General features: G+C 32.5%; 1 protein-coding gene across 1 annotated transcript; it reads left to right on the forward strand.

Annotated features, from left to right (window-relative positions):
- Positions 1-6,929: 6,929 nt before the first annotated feature.
- LOC113736913 (trans-cinnamate 4-monooxygenase-like) lies at positions 6,930-13,703 on the forward strand. Its single transcript, XM_072077474.1, has 3 exons — positions 6,930-7,803; positions 8,265-8,398; positions 12,961-13,703. The coding sequence occupies exons 1-3, from the start codon at positions 7,019-7,021 to the stop codon at positions 13,557-13,559; spliced, it is 1,518 nt and encodes a 505-aa protein (XP_071933575.1). The 5' UTR covers positions 6,930-7,018; the 3' UTR covers positions 13,560-13,703.
- The last annotated feature ends 1,527 nt before the right edge of the window (positions 13,704-15,230 follow it).

A 15,230-nucleotide genomic window follows, 5' to 3' on the forward strand; every position in this document is an offset into this window, starting at 1 on the left:
TGCACTTGGAAAACAAACACTCCAATAATCTACTGTGTGGATGCGGTCGTTTACCGGAGGCAAAACATTGACAGAGCAAACACTTGTACTTGTTTTGGCAAAATACGGTACTGTGAGTTCTGCCGTGATTGTAGTTATTACCTGCTTCAATAGAGAAACTTTTATTTTTCTTTAAGGATCCGAATCTGTGATTTTCATTAATAGTGAAAGTATAGGAACCAAAGCGTCCGGCTTTGAAATTGTATCTGATATGATATACTAATTAGATGATCAAAGAAGGTATCTAAAATGTTCAGATCTGAATACGATAGGGAGCCAGACTAAGTTATAGTACGAAAATAGGCGCGTGAAACATGTTACGGCAGCAAATGATCGAGCATTCTACACTTGAATGTAATTTCCAAAGTTCTGCATCAACAATATGTATTTGACCAGAAGGAAGAAAGAAAAATGTGGAGAAATTTAGTGGCGAGCTTCTGTTTAATGACCTAATGCTGCTGCTACTGTTATTTGTCTTCTTCTATTTCTATTTCCAGGAAGGAAAATGTGGAGGAATTGAGTATGAAAATTCTACAATGACTATTGCTTATTGTGAATAGAAACTTGCAAGATTAAAAAGTGAAATTTACTTGTTTAAAAAGCTGCATGTGAAATTATGATATTTTATTAAAAAAAAAACTGAATGTGAGAACGAGATTTTGAATGAACAGAATTGAGTTAGACACTTAATAAATAATAAATAAAGATGGGCAATATAATAAAGGGTTAAATGCAAAAAACCCTCCACAAACTATATACCCAGTTGCAGTTTACCCCATAAACTATAATAATAGGCAATTTGCCCCCTTGAATGATATGTTTGGACAACACTACCCCTACTATCTTAAATCATTCTTCTTTTTTTCTCTATTAGATTTTTTAATTTTTTCCTTTTATTTATTTTCTCCATCTCTCGTGGAACTAGCCAACGTCTCTCTCCGATGTGAAAAGACTTACATCAAAATTTTTAATATTTTTTAAACCGCTTTTTTAATTTGTTTATTTGTTAAATTCATTCTTAATAATTTGTCATAAACTCTTTATTATTACAAAATATATGAAGCTTATATTGTAAAGTGTATTAATCTAGTAATTCAACAATTTAAGTACCTATAAACTAATTAGGAGTTCACAGTTACTCAACTACTTATAATAAAAGTAACATATTATATATCACATAAAAAAGAAAAGTTAGCAATTGTTATTGTAGTGAAATAAAAAATAAGAATAAGCAACAATAGTAGTTCATTTTTTTTTGTTATTGATACTACTAATAATTGATTAATCAATTTCTCTATTTTGTTGTTATATATTTGAAAAGTTCAATTTCTTAAATGACATTGACTTCAACATTTGGACAAAAAATCTTGTATTCCATAGATTTTTTTTTTATAAAATATTGACATACAAAATTAAGAAATAAACAAATTTTGACTAATCTAGTCTACTTATTTAAACAATGTTTAAAGAAAAAAAGGAAGAATTTAAAAAGAAAATGATAAGGAAAAAAGAAAAATAACAATGCTTAAATAAAAGGGGTAGATTTGTCCAAACATATCATTCATGGGGGCAACATGCCTATTATTATAGTTTAGGGGGTAAATTGTAATTGGGTATTTAGTTTATGGGGTTTTTTGCATTTAACCATATAATAAATAGCACTAGTACAAGACAATTCTCGAAACAAAAAAATATTTAGAATAAGAGTAGCTATGTCCAAAATCCAAAATCAACTATGTCGCTATTATTCATTTCTTGTGGCGGCTGGGGAGTTTGACTTTCTCTGTCTCCTTTGCTGCCTCATTTTTTTTTAACCTTCTTCTATCGTTAATTAATTGCTCAGGCAGGAGGGCCGTCGTTAATTAATTTATGAATAAATGGGAAAGAGTTTTCAAAAGGTCTTAACCAATTTTCAACGAAAACTGAACAAATAGATTGACAAGAACTTGGGCAGACAATCAGATAGTTTGCAATTTGGCTGAGAAATAAATACAATTTTTGGAGGGAAAAAGGTACAGTTTCGGAAAATAAAATGTTAAGTCATGACGACCAAGTGTGTTCAAAAAGGATATTACTTGTATATATATTTTTACAATAATCACTATAATATTTTTTATAATATGATATATTTTAAATAAAAAGATAGTTCAAAAAATAAAATTAATTTAAAAATATATTTGTGATACAAATAAATATTAATTTTTAATGGCCAGTTCAAACCTCTTTTGAATTGAAAAGGATAATTGATTTCACTATCTTCATGTTGCATCAGAACTTCTCAATATTACTGTTGGGTTTGGATTTTATCCCACCAGTCGTATCGGATTTGAATTTTATCCCACCAATCGTTATTTGGGATAAAACCCAAATCCAATAAAATAAATGATTAGTGGGATAAATCCCAAATTCGATACGGTTGATGGGATAAAACCAAGCCCAACACCTATCCCAATACCACATCTGAGTTTCCTATATTACCCTCCAAGGTCAACTTCGGGCAAAGGACCAATCATTGTATAGTAAGGGAGATTTTGGTAATTAACACTAAATTTGATACGGCATTAAAATTTGACAGTTTTCTTTTCTTTCATGTCGATTCTCCATGCAACATATTCTACGTTTCTGCTTTTTCTTCAATACCATGAGCATTTTCTTTTCTTTTCTTTTCTTTTCATGGACAGGGATCTAGTCCCTCTTCTCCTTCTCAACCAATTGTGTCATTTTGTATATATATATTGGAAGATATATTTGATCCGAGTGTAAGATAAATGTTTCACAATATGTTGAAAATGAAAAGATTTAAATTCTGTTCATATTCATTAGTGATTTTAAATGTAAATTTGAACTCTCTCATGAAAAGTTGTGTTATATATAACCGTACCCATTAGACTACTTCAATTCGTGTTATAAAATTTTCCTCTAAACCGCTAAAATTAAGTAGAACGTATTTTCTGGGTGATGTAATGAACGGATCGAGTCCAACCCCACATATGAACGACTGCAAAAATAAACCAATAAAATTTTTTACTCTTTTGACATCTACAGAACTTCTTTAATAATACACGCTATACAAATCTTTAAGGCATGAATTTTTTTTGTCGAGTCAATTCCGATAACTTCCACTTTCAAAAAACAAAAAAAAAAAAAAAAAAAACCCCACTTTCTCTTGGACCTTACATCTCTCTTTCACAGTGTTCAAGTGCAGTTGTATATGTTAACAAAGACACTGATTAAAGCAAAGAACAGCTCTAGCAAATTTTTGGTTTTGAGTTCCTTGCGATCAGTCGAGTTCCGCTTCTGAAATAGCATATATAGCCGCAGGGCCCCTTTCAACTTTTCATCATTCGGATGCTTCCACATATACATAATTATTCTTGTCACCTTCTGAAATTATTTTCTAGCTGCTGAAAACACGAGTCCTGTCCTGCTCTACGCTTGCACGGCATTGAAAATTTTACAATTTTGTAATTTAAGTTATTTAACGCGAAGAAGAATGCTGCCTCTTTTCCCGCGACGGATGGGAAATGGTGTTTGGTTGAAACAAACGTAGACAATTACGAAAATAACAGTTGATGCCATATGTCAGAATTAGAGAGTTTTGTGATGTAGGAGAGTGTGTAGGTTTCAACTCTGCTGTGGTGGAGGCCGGTATCCACTTATATGCAAGTGGAGAGACATTTGATTAGCTTTTAAATTCTGTTTCAACCTCGGGGGCTTGGTCTGGCGGTTGAAATTGTTGAAAATGGAGCCTTATGTCCCTGATTCAAACCTTGCTGCTAGCAAATTGTGGAGGGTAAGGAATAGTCTGCGGAGTTCACTCCCTGCGGGACACCCATAAAAAAAACGTATTATATTTATGGCCCTCCACCATACCAATACTAGGATTTCAACTTATCAAGTTGTACTTTTTTAAGTTCTAACTAGGGGTGGCAATCGGGTCGGGTTCGGGTTAAGGCTTAAGTATAACAAAGAACCTGCTGACCCGAACCCGACCCGCCAACCCGAAACGGGTCAGGGAACCTGACACGAACCCGAAAATTTCGGGTTGGCGGGTCGACCCGAAATGATCCGAAATTTAATTTTAATTTATTAATTTATCACTGTAATTTCTAATAAAATCAATTTTTCACAAAATTAATTACATCATCAAGTAATAAAAATTTAAATAAATAATTTCAAACCAAATCTAAAATAAATTAAACACCATAAAAGTGTTTTATCCCAAACCAAATATAAAATAAATTAAAACAGCATAAAAGTAAAAAATAACATAATATATTATTTGTCCAAATATAATAATTTTAACTTTACACAAGTTAAATAAATTCATTTAGGATTAAGTAATTAATGTCTTTGGAAAAAAAAATGATTTAGTTTAGTTAGATAAAATAATTTTTATGTTTATTAAATTAGTTTTAATTCATAAACGGGTCACATCGGGTCATATCAGGTCACCACGGGTTGATCCGAAATTGACCTGTTTTCTTTTCGGATTCATCAGGTTCGACCCGATTCTGACCCGAAGTCTCGAAACCTCAACCAAAACCCATTAATTTCGTGTTAGGTTCGTGTCGTGTTTTCGGGTCGTGTCAGGAATTGCCACCCCTAGTTCTAACCTAATTCTGGTTAAAGGATAAGCCGGGAACACAAATTTTCTTTTTCTTTTTTTTTAGTTAATTAGAATTAGAGAAACACAAATAAATTTAATTGGTAGGTTAAACATATTATCTCACTTGCTATGACGAGTATTCCATTTTCTTCAAACAGCAGACGAAAATATTTTCAGTACCTTTGAATCTTCCATTGTGCGGGAAAAAGCTTTTGACTATGGCCGGCATATTCTTGCCAGTTGACTTTTGGATCTAGACAAATGCTGCCGTCTTACGTGGGGATTCATGGCATTTGTGCTTCTGGAACTTCAAGACTCAAAACATTAGAATTGGTCTTTCTGTGGTGACAATTTACTATTTTTTAAACATGTTTACACCGTAATTACACGTCCTTAGTGACTTTTTTTTTTTTGGTCTGAGATTACAAGGAGATTGCAGCTCGTGTGCGTATGTATGTATAGGTTTGGGTAGATACAATTGGTTTTAGGTCCAATTTATATGATTATTGTATTTTGCTCTATAATTTGATGTATACACATAAATTATTTTACGGTAAAATACCAAAAAACCCCCGTGATTTTCCAAATGTATACTTTACCTCCCTATGATTTGGAAACCTACAATTTAACTCCCTACCATTTCAACTAAAGCGAAATCTAACAGAAAACATCTAAATTAACGTTTGAACAAAAAATGCCAAAATTGCCCCTCTATAAGTCAATTCCTCAGAAGAATGTTTCATGCACTTGAGAATGGGTAAAATACCAAAAATCTCTATGTAGTTTGCCAAATGTACACTTTACCTTCCTATAGTTTGGAAACACACGGGGTATCGCTGGCAAGTGAAAATATTATCGCAATCACAACTCTCAGCAGAAGCGCGTGGCACTCAAATACCGTTATTGTAGATGTTTTCTATCAGTTGAAATGACAGGGAGTTAAATTATAGGTTTCCAAATCATATGGAGGTAAATTGTACATTTGATAAATCATAGAAGAGTTTTTGGTATTTTATTCATTATTTTATTATATTTTATAACATACAACAAAAATTACATGATCGTACTTCAAACACACCAAACTTAGGTGAGTTTATATCAAATTACGAAGAGTGTACGATAAACTTGTTAGACAAAGTCGTACACTTATATCTAACGTTTAAACAACGAAATTTATTCCCACGTGAAGATATGTCTGACACATCCTTTTTATGCTATCAAATGCTATGCGATTGTACATGCCTGCGGTAAAATAGCAGGGAAACTATCGGTAGATTGTGAGTTAAACGTTACGGGTATTCAATTCCTGATGAGTGGATGTCCAAAGTGGTAGGGACGTAGGATTAACCTGTTTTGGTTCAACAGAAACCTTATACAAATAGTAGGGCAGTACTTATTTAGGACGTGTTACATATGATGATGAAATAATTTTTCCCACAATGATGTGTACCTAGTTAGATAAAAGTTATGTCTTAGAATTATGTCAAACGATACAATAACTCAAAATTTGATTTTAAGTGCTTCCTTGATTCATACAAAATGGTGAAGTTGGAAAAAAAAAAAGCATCACTTTCTCATTTATTTGTTGTTGAAATTAAAAAGCTTTTTGTAGACAATTAGACAGTGCATTACTTGGTAGGAAAAAATTCAAGCGAGTTCGACTCCTATTATCATAATGAGTCAAATCATGCCTTTGAAACTAAAGTCACTTATAGGAGTTTTTAGAATTCATTCATCAATAAAATGCTTACACCGACAACAAGATTCGAATGCACAACCCTTTACAAGGAAGCAGTCGGTCCTTATCTCGACTTATAGCCCGTTTGACAAGTAAATTTTTTAAATGTTTGTTTAAATTTTTACTATAATTGATTATAGAAGTTTTTTAAAAAATTTTTGAAATGTGTTTTTTTAAATATTTTAAAGTATATAGTTTAAAAACTTTAAAATATTTTTTGAGATTACTATAGCTAAAATTTTTAAAAAATTTATAGCAGATAAATTTGATAAAAAACTTGTTTGACAAACAAGGCCTGTATTGGCGGCAATGGTCCTTTTTCCTTCCTTGCCAAAGGCTTGTGAGCCCTCGTCAATTCGGTCTGATTCTGCCACGTTTCCGCATTTATGGCATGAACATTTGAGGCCTTACACTTTGCGTAATTATTTTGGCAAACTAATTGTAACACTAGTCGTTATTGAAAAAAGAAACCACAAAAAAAAAGCCAATTAGACAACTGCCCCCCCCTGCTATAAATTATAGTCACTCCGGCACCGATTCCACTCCATCACCCAACCCACTCAATCAAACCAAACCAAACCAAACCTCCCACTCTCAGTTGATTCCAACACAAACGCGCCCTCCACACCGTCATGGATCTTCTCCTGCTAGAGAAGACCCTTTTGGGACTGTTTGCAGCCAGCATAGTTGCCATCGTTGTTTCTAAATTACGGGGCAAGAAATTCAAGCTGCCTCCAGGCCCAATCCCAGTTCCCATTTTCGGAAACTGGTTACAAGTTGGTGATGATTTGAACCACCGCAACCTCGCTGACTACGCCAAGAAATTTGGAGAAATCTTCCTTCTGAGAATGGGCCAGCGCAATCTTGTGGTGGTATCATCCCCTGAACTTGCCAAAGATGCCTTGCACACCCAGGGGGTGGAGTTCGGCTCCCGCACCAGAAATGTGGTGTTTGATATATTCACCGGCAAAGGCCAGGATATGGTCTTCACCGTCTACGGCGAGCATTGGAGGAAGATGAGAAGGATTATGACTGTCCCCTTTTTCACTAACAAAGTTGTTCAGCAGTATAGACACGGTTGGGAGGCAGAGGTTGCCCGTGTCGTGGAGGATGTTAAGAAGAACCCTGAATCCTCCACCAATGGGATTGTCTTGAGGAGGAGGTTGCAGCTCATGATGTACAATAATATGTACCGAATCATGTTTGATTACCGATTTGAGAGCGAGGATGATCCTCTGTTTAACAAGCTTAAGGCTTTGAACGGAGAGAGGAGTAGGCTGGCTCAGAGCTTCGAATATAATTACGGTGATTTCATTCCCATCTTGAGGCCTTTCTTGAGGGGTTACTTGAAGATCTGTAAGGAGGTTAAGGAGAGGAGACTGCAGCTGTTCAAGGATCACTTCGTTGACGAAAGGAAGTAAGTTTTAGTTTCTGAACTTTTCTCTTCATACATTACTTATCTGAAACTCCATTGATCTAATGTGTAGTTCGATTAACATAAGTAGCACTTTTTTTTTTTTTTTTTTTTTTTTAAAAAAGTCTCCTAGATTAACTAAGGATATATTATTATTATTTGGAATAATTAATGTAGAGTATTATTTGGATAGAGTATATATATAATTGATGCAGTATTTAGGGAAACCCTTTTCTGGAGATGTGCTAATAAATAAAGAAAAGTTTAGGAGTTTCTGGATTCTGACCTGTGAAAGCATCTTAGGAATGATTTGTATTATTTTTTTTTCAACAAACAGAAATGAAGTATGATTATTAGTTTTCCATTTTTTTTCGTTCTGCCTTGTTTTGCAGCCCAAACTGGAATCAAATGAATAGTCATAGTCTTAATAGCTTGGCTTCTTACTTTGTATTTTTGGGTTGCAGGAAGCTTGCAAGCACAACAAGCATGGACAGCAACAGCCTAAAATGTGCCATAGATCATATTCTTGAAGCACAGCAGAAGGGAGAGATTAACGAGGACAATGTCCTTTACATTGTGGAAAACATCAATGTTGCCGGTAGGTTAACTTCTCACTTCATTGACTTTTTCATCGATGTTACCCAGCCCCAGTTTGGATCTTTTTATGAACTGTTTTCTTTGGATAAGCGCCCTTTCATCTTAGATTAGATGGCCATTAATACTTTAGTAACGATAGTTATGGTAACGAAACAGTTTTTTTACTGATGTAACAGGTTGTTGTACTTTTAGCGACCATTTGATTACTTGATGGACTTATCCACATAAATAGGATAACACTTAAAGATAAGAAAGTAAGTTTTCCATATAAAATAGTAAGTTAACCGTAATAAATTAGTAACTTTTATACTTCAAAAGGTAAATTGGAATAATTATTAAACTTACTTTTTAAATAAATAAATTACTACTTTATATCAAGTAATAGTAAATTTTTATACATAAATAGTAATTCTTACTGATAACATGGTAAATTTGATTAATAATCAAAACTTACTGATTTATAGGACACATGTACTATTTTACTGCTTAATGCTTAATGCTTACTGATTTATCCTTTTCTTCTTTTAATGCTTAATCTAATTCCTATCTAAGGCCTCTTTTGAGAAGCTCTGCGCGGCGGCTCTCCTTCCGCAGAGGAAGAAGAAGCAGAGAGCCTCTGCTGCGCTCCAGCCCTCCAGTAAAATAGAAGCCTCTGCCCTGCTCTCTTCTTTTGAAATTACCAAAATAGGCAAAAGTCTTCCTTTGCCAATAATGCCCCTAGGATAAGCTCTGTTATTTGGGCTCTTTCCTTGTTAAATTGGCACTTGTTATCATATTTTTGTTCTACTCCCTGAAATAAATGCAAAATATCAAAAGTGAGTAGAATCTAGCAATTAATCCACATTACGCCAGATAATAGGGGAAATTAATAATAAAATAAATGATAAAATTGCAACCTATCATTTACTTTAAAACATATTTCAAACTAGTATTAGGAAATTTATTTGAAAGAACAATAAGATGTTGTATTAATGATTAATGCTTAGTACCTTAGTTAGTAAGTACTCATAATATACCTGTATAATACATGATTATAGGTATAATTTAAACAATTTTTTATTATACATTTTAAAATACTATGAAAAATAGTTTGACTTTTCACATAATCTTGTAAAATATGTAATAAAATTTTGTCGTATTATAAGTTTTTAATCATTTTCAATTTTTGAAAAATTTGAAAGTTTGGATAAGAATAACAACAAATCTTCCTAGTTATATATAGAATATCACTTGTTTATATATCACAATTTTTATAATTTAACACCTATGAATATAATAAGATGATAAAGTTTTAATAAATTTACATCTGGGACACAAGAAATAATATGAGTTAAAGCCCAAACAAAATGAGAAATAATATAACAATAAAAATGACAAAATTAGTATAACAATTAACATAAGAAAATCAGTAAGATTTGGACTTTTTTCCTTGGGAGATTGTTCATAAAAATGGGATCCAACAATTATAAATGAAAATCACATGCATATATAATCTATTGTATAATTTAAATTAAATTTAGTTCACGTATAAAATGGTCCTAAAATAATTAGTACACTGTGATACAATGTTATTTTAACAACAAATTTTTTTTTTACTAAAAGTCTCAAATATCCATGACATATGTATGAGGGATATTTTACCATATTTGTATCTCACATCTAATCATTAAAGTTAATTTGAGGAAAAATATTTTTGACAATAGAATTATTTTGAATTTAGTTAACAAGTTGATATTTTTTAAACAATAAAAGTGAAATATTTTGGGAACTTAGTTGTTTATTTTCCCATAATTAAAAATTGGTATAGTTTAGCAATTGTTGCCATTGACTTTTCATTATGTAGACTAATTTTTATCAATGCAAATTTAATTTTATTAACAAGAATTGAAGTTCCATTGATCCGAGGATTGGCATTCTATTGCTATTATTTTATATGTAAATTTTTAACCTAAGATAAATAATAGCCACTTAAAAAAAAGAAATTGGTGCTCAATTGATTGTGGTGTAAAATATTAGTATACAATTAACTAGAGCTTGAAATGGAGTTAAATTTATTTAGTATTTTACTGCTAACAACTTTGACCCCATTTAATGGTTAAAGAAAAAATAAAAGAGACGTAGAGATTGGGATTGGTTCCCTAGTGTGAAAAAGGAAAGTTCCTCAAAAGTAATGCTGCATGAAATTCTGGATGCATATGAAATTAGAAATGTGATAACTTTGCAATTCATTCTCATTCATGATGAATTTCTTCCATTCTATATAGAATTGTAATTTTTTTCATTTAGCACGAAAATATTCTTTTTTTGTCATATTGATGGCTTTTGCTTTTAAGATTATCTATATGTCAGTGGTTAGTATTATTGACAAGGTTAGAGGTCATGGAAAACGTTACTAAGTTTAGGAGAAATTATGTATTGTAAAAATGGTTTAATAATTTTCTACTAAACATAACTATTGCATACAAAAGGAAAAGATATTTGATTTTATTTTGCTTTGATTAGAAGAACTTGTACCAGTAATAAAGGCAATTTCAATTTCACAATCAACGTACACATGATTGAAGTAATTTTTTAGTCAACTAGACTAATATATGCCATAAAGTAGTAAGATTTAGTCATTTGTGAATTGATGATTTTAACAGTTTACATAACATTCATCTATAAAAAATTATGATTATTATAAAATGACGTTTTATAATAATTTACATACCATTTTCCAATAAAAAAAGAGTTTGATAGAAAAAATATGGATACAAATCCGTAATGTTAATGATACAAAGTATATCTGAAAGTCACAAAACTTAACATATGGGTAATTTTACTATAATTTTCAACGATTATGCTACGTTAATACAACTTTAATTTTTATACGTGTGGCCCAGAAAATAAATTTACTAAAATTTTACCATTTTACTAAATTCATAGGCATTAATATATGAAAATTGTGATGTATAAGTAAGTGCTATTTTCTATACAACTCGAAAGATTTGTTGTTATTATAATACAACTTTAACTTTGCTTGTGACCCAGTAAATAAATTTCTTAAAACTTTACCATTTTATTATATGCATAGGTATTAATATATGGAAATTGTGATGTATAGATAAGTGCAGTTCTATATATAAGTCGAAAGATTTGTTGTTATTGTCATCCAAACTTTCTAACCCTTCACAAATTCAAAAATAATTCAAAAATTTTAATATGACAAATTATTCTAACATATTTTATAAGGTCATGTGCAAAAAAAAAAAAGTTTTCATAGTATATTTAAAATGCTTAAAGCATATAACATTTATAAATGATACGTACAATTGTGTACCATACATTGACATTACGAGTAATTACTAACTATAATACTAAGTTTCAATCATTAATAAAAAAAATCTTAGCATTATTTCAAATAAACTTCCTAATACTTGTTTCATATAAGTTTTTTTTAAGTAAAATAGTAAATTTATACTACAAATTAGTAGGTTTTGACCACTATCAACAATATTTACTATTAATCTATAAAAACTTACTATTATTTGAACTAAATTTACTCTCAAAAAAGTAAGTTTTGGATATAGAGTAGTAATTTATTTCAAAAAAAAAATAAGTTCCATATTTATTCTAATTTACTTTTTGAGACATAAAAGTTACTAATTTATCAAGTTAATTTACTATTTTTTATGTAAAACTTACTAACCAAATTTTTAGGTACTATCTTATTTAGGTGACCAATCCAATAGGTAATCAAATAGTCACTAAAAGTGTTTTTACCTGTTATATTAGGTAAAAACAGTTTCGTTATTATAACTATCGTTACTTCAGACTTTTCCTAGTTTATATTAGCGGTAGCGCACTAATAGAAGCATCCTACTCAGCCACCAACCACCAAACGTGCAAGTAAATGAAATCCAATGATTATGAACCACTTTTTATTTAAACCTTTTCGGCTGGAGTTGACGAATTGCTGGATAAGTAGCTAAGGTTTGGTATACCTTTTTAGTGTTTCCGCCTGTAAAAGCATGTAGTAGTGGATAAAGATCATGTAAATGAAGCAATCCTGCCACATTTTTATGCCAACATTCACCATTTCTGAAAAAAAAAAAAAGGTTTCTTAGTCAGAAGTAAAAGGTGAACATTCATTTCAGAGTTATGCTTCTCTGTCTGTCTCACTTTGGTAGTCTCGTTTTATTTTTTTAATTCATTCCAAATTATAATACACTTTTTAATTGAAGAATATATTCAACTTTTAACTTCTCTAAATACCTTTTTATTTAACGTACTTTGTTATTAGTTAGTGTAACATACCTTCTTCAATAATTACTTTGATTCATGCCGTGCAACCTTGGACTGGAATCACTACTTTACTAGGAGTGCTTTACAAATCTATAAAGAATTCTGCTCATCTTTATGCCCACAATATGATTTCCTTTTGCCTGAAATGAAATTTGATGAAAGGAGTAGAACATCAAAGCATGATTGAAAAAAGATCAGATGACACTCTTGAGATTTTTACTTTCCCAAACTTGAAACTCTGCGACGACTTTAAAGTACTAAATAACTTTTCATGAACAGCTATTGAGACAACGTTATGGTCAATTGAATGGGGCATTGCGGAATTGGTAAACCACCCACAAGTCCAGAGGAAACTGCGACAAGAGATTGATACCGTGCTTGGACCTGGTGTGCAAGTCACTGAACCCGACACCCTCAAACTACCATACCTTCAGGCTGTGGTCAAGGAGACCCTCCGACTTCGAATGGCAGTTCCTCTTTTGGTGCCTCACATGAACCTCAATGAAGCCATGCTGGGCGGGTATGATATTCCTGCCGAGAGCAAGATTTTGGTCAACGCTTGGTGGCTCGCAAACAACCCAGAGAACTGGAGGAAGCCTGAGGAGTTCAGGCCAGAGAGGTTTTTGGAAGAGGAGTCTAAGGTTGATGCCAATGGCAACGACTTCCGATATCTTCCATTCGGTGTTGGTAGGAGAAGCTGCCCTGGAATCATCCTTGCATTGCCAATCCTTGCTATCACTTTGGGACGCTTGGTGCAGAATTTTGAGCTGTTGCCTCCTCCAGGGCAATCCAAGATTGATACCGCAGAAAAAGGTGGCCAATTCAGTTTGCACATTTTGAAGCATTCCACCATTGTCTTGAAGCCAAGATCCCTCTAGACGTGATTGTAATTGTGTGATAAAATCGGGTTTATTGCAAATTATATTTTAAAATTGTCAGTGTGTGATTTTGAAACTCTTTTACTCTGTAGACATTCGTTCACAATCCTTTTTGTATTCGCAAAGACGTATTTTTACCGTAAATCTGTCGTACAATTCAGGATCTGATATAAGCATTACCGAAGTCAAAGAACAGCATGCCTACAGCCCATTACGTTTTAACTTTCTGAACTTTGTACCGTTTCATGTACTGCATCAACTAAATGACTAAAGATTTGCTGTCCACCAACCAGCCCCCAGCCCAACTATCACCCCCATAAAAAATGAAAATAAAAATTTAAATAGGAAGAAGAAGAAGATGATGATGATGCTGGGAGACGAGGTCTAGGATTTAAGTATTGGTCGTTCTATGGTTTTTTTTTTTCTTTTCTCCTTCGTCCTTTGGGTCCGACATATCATTTCACGCGTCAATATCATTGGACATAATTACGTCCGATATAATTGTGTCCTTATCGGACGGTTCTAAATCATTCTCAGTACCAAACTCTCGACTCATGACACCAACTAGGGGTCTCTTCCAAGTTCGTAAGGAATCATATGATCAACGAGTTTTCTCCTGCCACTCTTTCTCCTTCGGCAGTAAAATGGGCTATTATTGTCACCATCAGCTAGGCCTGTCAATAGGCCGAGTCCGGGTCAAAATTCATTATTTTAGACCCGAAACCGGCATAACATATGGGACCCGGACTCGACCCGTTTATCCGACGGGTCTTCTATTTTATGTTTCGGATCCGGATCCGACGAGTCTCGAGTCCGGGCCGAGTCTACCAGAAAAAAATATCAAAACTTACAATTTCTAATAAAAATGAGAAAAAATATATTTGTAAACTAATTTCTAACTAATACACAAAAAAAATCAAATAAGAAAAGAAATCAAATTGACTTTACTCAAATACATCACCTTAATCAAATTATATTGATAAATATACATATATTTTTTAAATTATTAATCCATTTATATCCGGATCCGGATCTAATATGGGTTGGAATACTATATTCCGTATCCGACCCATTTTTTTGTTTGACAAAACAGATCCGGATCCCGGTTCGGGTAATGGAATTAAATCCCTACCCGTACCCGCAATAATTTCACGGATCCAGTCCGGGTCCGAGTCTAAACCCGGACCGTTGACAGGCCTAGTGATAGAGTGCAAAATTACTATTCAATTTATGATTATTTCCCCTTGATTGTAGCCAAATATTGTATTAATTGATGGATTCTACTTATATTTGGTTAATGATACTCATTATAGGAACTTGATTGTAGCCAAATATTGTTTTAATTGATGGATTCTACTTATATTTGGTTAATGATACTAATTATAGGAAAAGGAGCAAAACGTGATCAAAAGGAACAATTCTCCAGTTAGTTTGGTGGTGACACGATCAGGACCTGCTTTTAAATCTAAAAGACTCGAGAATTTTCTACGCACAGGTTTCCTAATTCGAGTCAACTATGAACAGCTTTTGAAAGATTTGGGAAGACGTTAATTATATTTATTAGCAGTAGTATTACATTAGAAAACATGAAATATTATCTTTTGTATTTTCTTTTTCTAATTAGGCAATGTGCTTTTATTATTAGTAGTAGTTATCAAGTAGAAAATTGAG

Source organism: Coffea arabica, chromosome 1c (genome assembly GCF_036785885.1).
Source record: "Coffea arabica cultivar ET-39 chromosome 1c, Coffea Arabica ET-39 HiFi, whole genome shotgun sequence".
In the NCBI taxonomy this organism is placed as follows: Eukaryota; Viridiplantae; Streptophyta; class Magnoliopsida; order Gentianales; family Rubiaceae; genus Coffea; species Coffea arabica.

Bases quoted from the DNA above. Each gene is read 5' to 3' on its own strand.
- LOC113736913 (XM_072077474.1), top strand. From the start codon at position 7,019: ATGGATCTTCTCCTGCTAGAGAAGACCCTTTTGGGACTGTTTGCAGCC. The intron at 7,804-8,264 runs GTAAGTTTTAGT...TTTGGGTTGCAG, and splicing joins CACTTCGTTGACGAAAGGAA to GAAGCTTGCAAGCACAACAA. The intron at 8,399-12,960 runs GTAGGTTAACTT...TTTCATGAACAG, and splicing joins GGAAAACATCAATGTTGCCG to CTATTGAGACAACGTTATGG.